The sequence below is a fragment of the Halyomorpha halys genome, unplaced genomic scaffold (genome assembly GCF_000696795.3).
Source record: "Halyomorpha halys isolate HHAL.00 unplaced genomic scaffold, Hhal_1.1 Scaffold964.1, whole genome shotgun sequence".
NCBI classification, from domain to species: domain Eukaryota; kingdom Metazoa; phylum Arthropoda; class Insecta; order Hemiptera; family Pentatomidae; genus Halyomorpha; species Halyomorpha halys.
This window is the reverse complement of record NW_027115048.1, coordinates 59,310-62,238: the sequence shown is the minus strand read 5'-3', so window position 1 is coordinate 62,238 and position 2,929 is coordinate 59,310. Positions and strand designations below refer to the sequence as shown.

Below are 2,929 nucleotides of genomic sequence, written 5' to 3'. Positions count from 1 at the left end.
GAAAAAATTAATGTTTTGGGGGGAGAATCTTTCCGAAATATTACTTAGGTTCTCTTTAAAGCGCCTGGGCTCTGGCGCTCTAAAATTCATGGACTCCATTGTGGTGGTACCTCTCGACCTCCTACTTAAAGATTCATTGAAGCGAATGGTTCAATTAGCTGAAAATCACAGCTAATAGACGAAAAATATCTAGGTAGATAAGAAAGAAGCTTGGGACTGAAGATGGGTGACAACTTCGAAAGAGGCTACCTTAAAAATATACTTCCGTACCATCCCATCACATTAAGAAGCAATAAGGGCAGAGCAGGTAAACCAGGGCGGAGGCTGTAGCTAATGTAAACTAGGGGGTCAAGATTCTTTATGACAAAAAAAAAAATTCAGCGGACGAACATTCCTCGTAAGCAAATTTTGGTGTAACTGTGGATCATTTAGCTCATTATGGAGAAATAACTATCTATTTCACATAGTAAATTACATTCTATTTCATCAAGATGAGATTAGCAGATAATCTTGCCCATTACATGCCTTAATTCGTTTAATACATGTTTCGAAAAGAATGTTCTTCGCTGCAGTTTGTAATCATTAAAGAAAGATGATTCAGGGTATGAATAACACTATTTATTTGAGTCGACTCAGAATTCGGGCTACATAGATTCATTGTTCGGATGCATTCCCGACGCTGCTGCACGATGAATCACCGTGTCCAAAACAAGATTTAGTTCATTTCACAGTTAGTTCGAACACAGCTATTGCGAAAATAGAAGAGGAAGTTCATATGAATATATATAAAGTTGGATTAATCTATTCTCCTATTAGTTCAAAGCATTCATTGTTTTGCTTTTCAGTTCACGATTTCTATATTCAATGTAAGAAATATCCTTAAAACAACGATGGGAATGCACCTCTTCTATAACGATAACAAAGTAACACAAAAATCAATCAATACCACCGAAAAAATCAATAAAAACGTCAAAATGTTCAAAGAATCTAGGGCTAAACAAGAGTATGTTCTGATGCACGTCCCCACTGGCAAAGGTTGCGCAGCAATGACTGAGAACCCCGATTAGGACGGAATTCACAATACGATGAAAATTCCGTCCAGAACACACTAGATTCAACACAATGAGTCGATTAATAGAAACCCAGAGCGATTATTAAATTTCCCATTAAGCAAAAATATTTGTTAAATATCTAGTAGCAAGGGTTGTTGCAAGTTTATAAAGGCTAATTTTCAGTTCTACAATTTGGGTTCCCAAAAAACTTCCTCCCTGTCTTCCCTGGTTGAACCCATAACATCTACTATTTCTGCTACGCTATTAATCCGGTCCTAGAAATTGGTCCTTCCTCTCAAGAAACCACCTAAGCTGGTTACTAGATAAAACTATCCATAATACAAAGATTATGTCATGAAGACTAGCTGCAGGAAGGCCACCGGAAAGAGCAGATGCAGAAGATACCGAAACTGAAATGAATAAATACATTTTTTTTTTTAATTTATATTCTATTAGTTATAACCTTATTATTATTATTATTAATTATTTTATTGGATGACGGTTGTGGGCTTTCAATTGTTCAAGGTATAAACTAATCCCCATAGGATCAAATTCATATGAAAGCAGGCCTTAAATTTGGAAATATTTGCGTTTGCTGAGAAAGGCAATTCCCAAAGTTTTTTTTTCATTTTTTTGTTGAAAAAACTCAGATATTTGGAACAAATACAAATAAAACTTCAGACAAAACAAGCTAACAAAATCTTAAACTAATTTGCAGACTTCACAGCACAATTAACCAAACATAGAAATGATGAGAAAGGTTAAAGTGCAAAGTTTCTCATAATCACCATTGACAGCGTTCGTTGTCACCAATCATCATTCTAAATACCAATTAATGAATTAATTCAAATAATAACTTTTTCACAGGTTTCGCGATTTGCTTAATGAAGTTGTCTCGTTGCCAGGACTTGGATTGTTTGTCAGTTTTTCAATAATGTTATGCATGAGTGGATTTATTTTCACATTAGTAAGTATTAAAATTTTAAATAATTTAAGCTATAATTAATTGATCTGAACCTACTAGAATAACTAAATTAAAGAATAAAATTTAAATTAAAGTTTCTTTTTTTCTATGATAGAATGAAGTCCCTCTTGTTTCAAAATTTGTCTTTGGGCTGTTCCTGTTATCTGAATGTGCGATGTTGTTCGCATTATGTTATTTTGGAGAAAAGATTATAGAGTTGGTATGTATAAAATCTTTCCATACTATTTAAAAATTAATAATGATAGGTTCTAAAACTCAATTAATCAATTTTTAATATCATAATTACCATTGCTGTTCTTAATGGAGTAGTTGGAGAACATCTTATTTAAGGAAAGGAAATAATATCGGGTCAATGCTCCCTTTGTTCAACAATGGCTCTGCACCTGCTTTTCAACTGTTGCCAAAAGGTTCGATGCAATATCTGTCCAATGATTAGGTACATCATCCTGCTGTCATATGTTGACGATGGTGTAAGTTATCCCGCACAAATCTTTTCCCTTCTTCTAGGTGTAGAGATGTGAAAACACGTGATTGAGTTCCCAAAGTTTTTATATAGAGTGTAAACGCAATTAAACGTTTATCTCTGGCACTCCCATTGTTGCATATTTACTTCTCTGATCATTTTAGTTTGACGCGATACCAGAATAAATTCTCAAGTTTAAATTACCAACCCCCGTAGTAATATCTTATCCCGAGTTTCCACATCCAATACATATACTATCCTATCGCCCAAAAATCCTACTTATTGGCCTACATCCCTAAAAAAACGGCCGGATATCCTTGACATATTTATCACCTCCCAGATCTCCTCCTCTCAAACCATTGTTGAATCCCTGGATGACCTTTCATCAGATCATAGTCCATTTCTCCTTTTTTTAAATTCAAGCTTCGT

General features: G+C 34.5%; 1 protein-coding gene across 1 annotated transcript in view; it reads left to right on the top strand.

Annotated features, from left to right (window-relative positions):
• Positions 1-2,929, top strand: part of LOC136796938 (odorant receptor 4-like) — a 29,206-nt gene that overhangs the window by 21,571 nt on the left and 4,706 nt on the right. The window contains exons 6-7 of the mRNA XM_067052135.1: positions 1,920-2,019; positions 2,132-2,236. Of these exons, the coding sequence (XP_066908236.1) occupies positions 1,920-2,019; positions 2,132-2,236 (205 nt within the window). The remainder of the gene's footprint in view (positions 1-1,919; positions 2,020-2,131; positions 2,237-2,929) is intronic.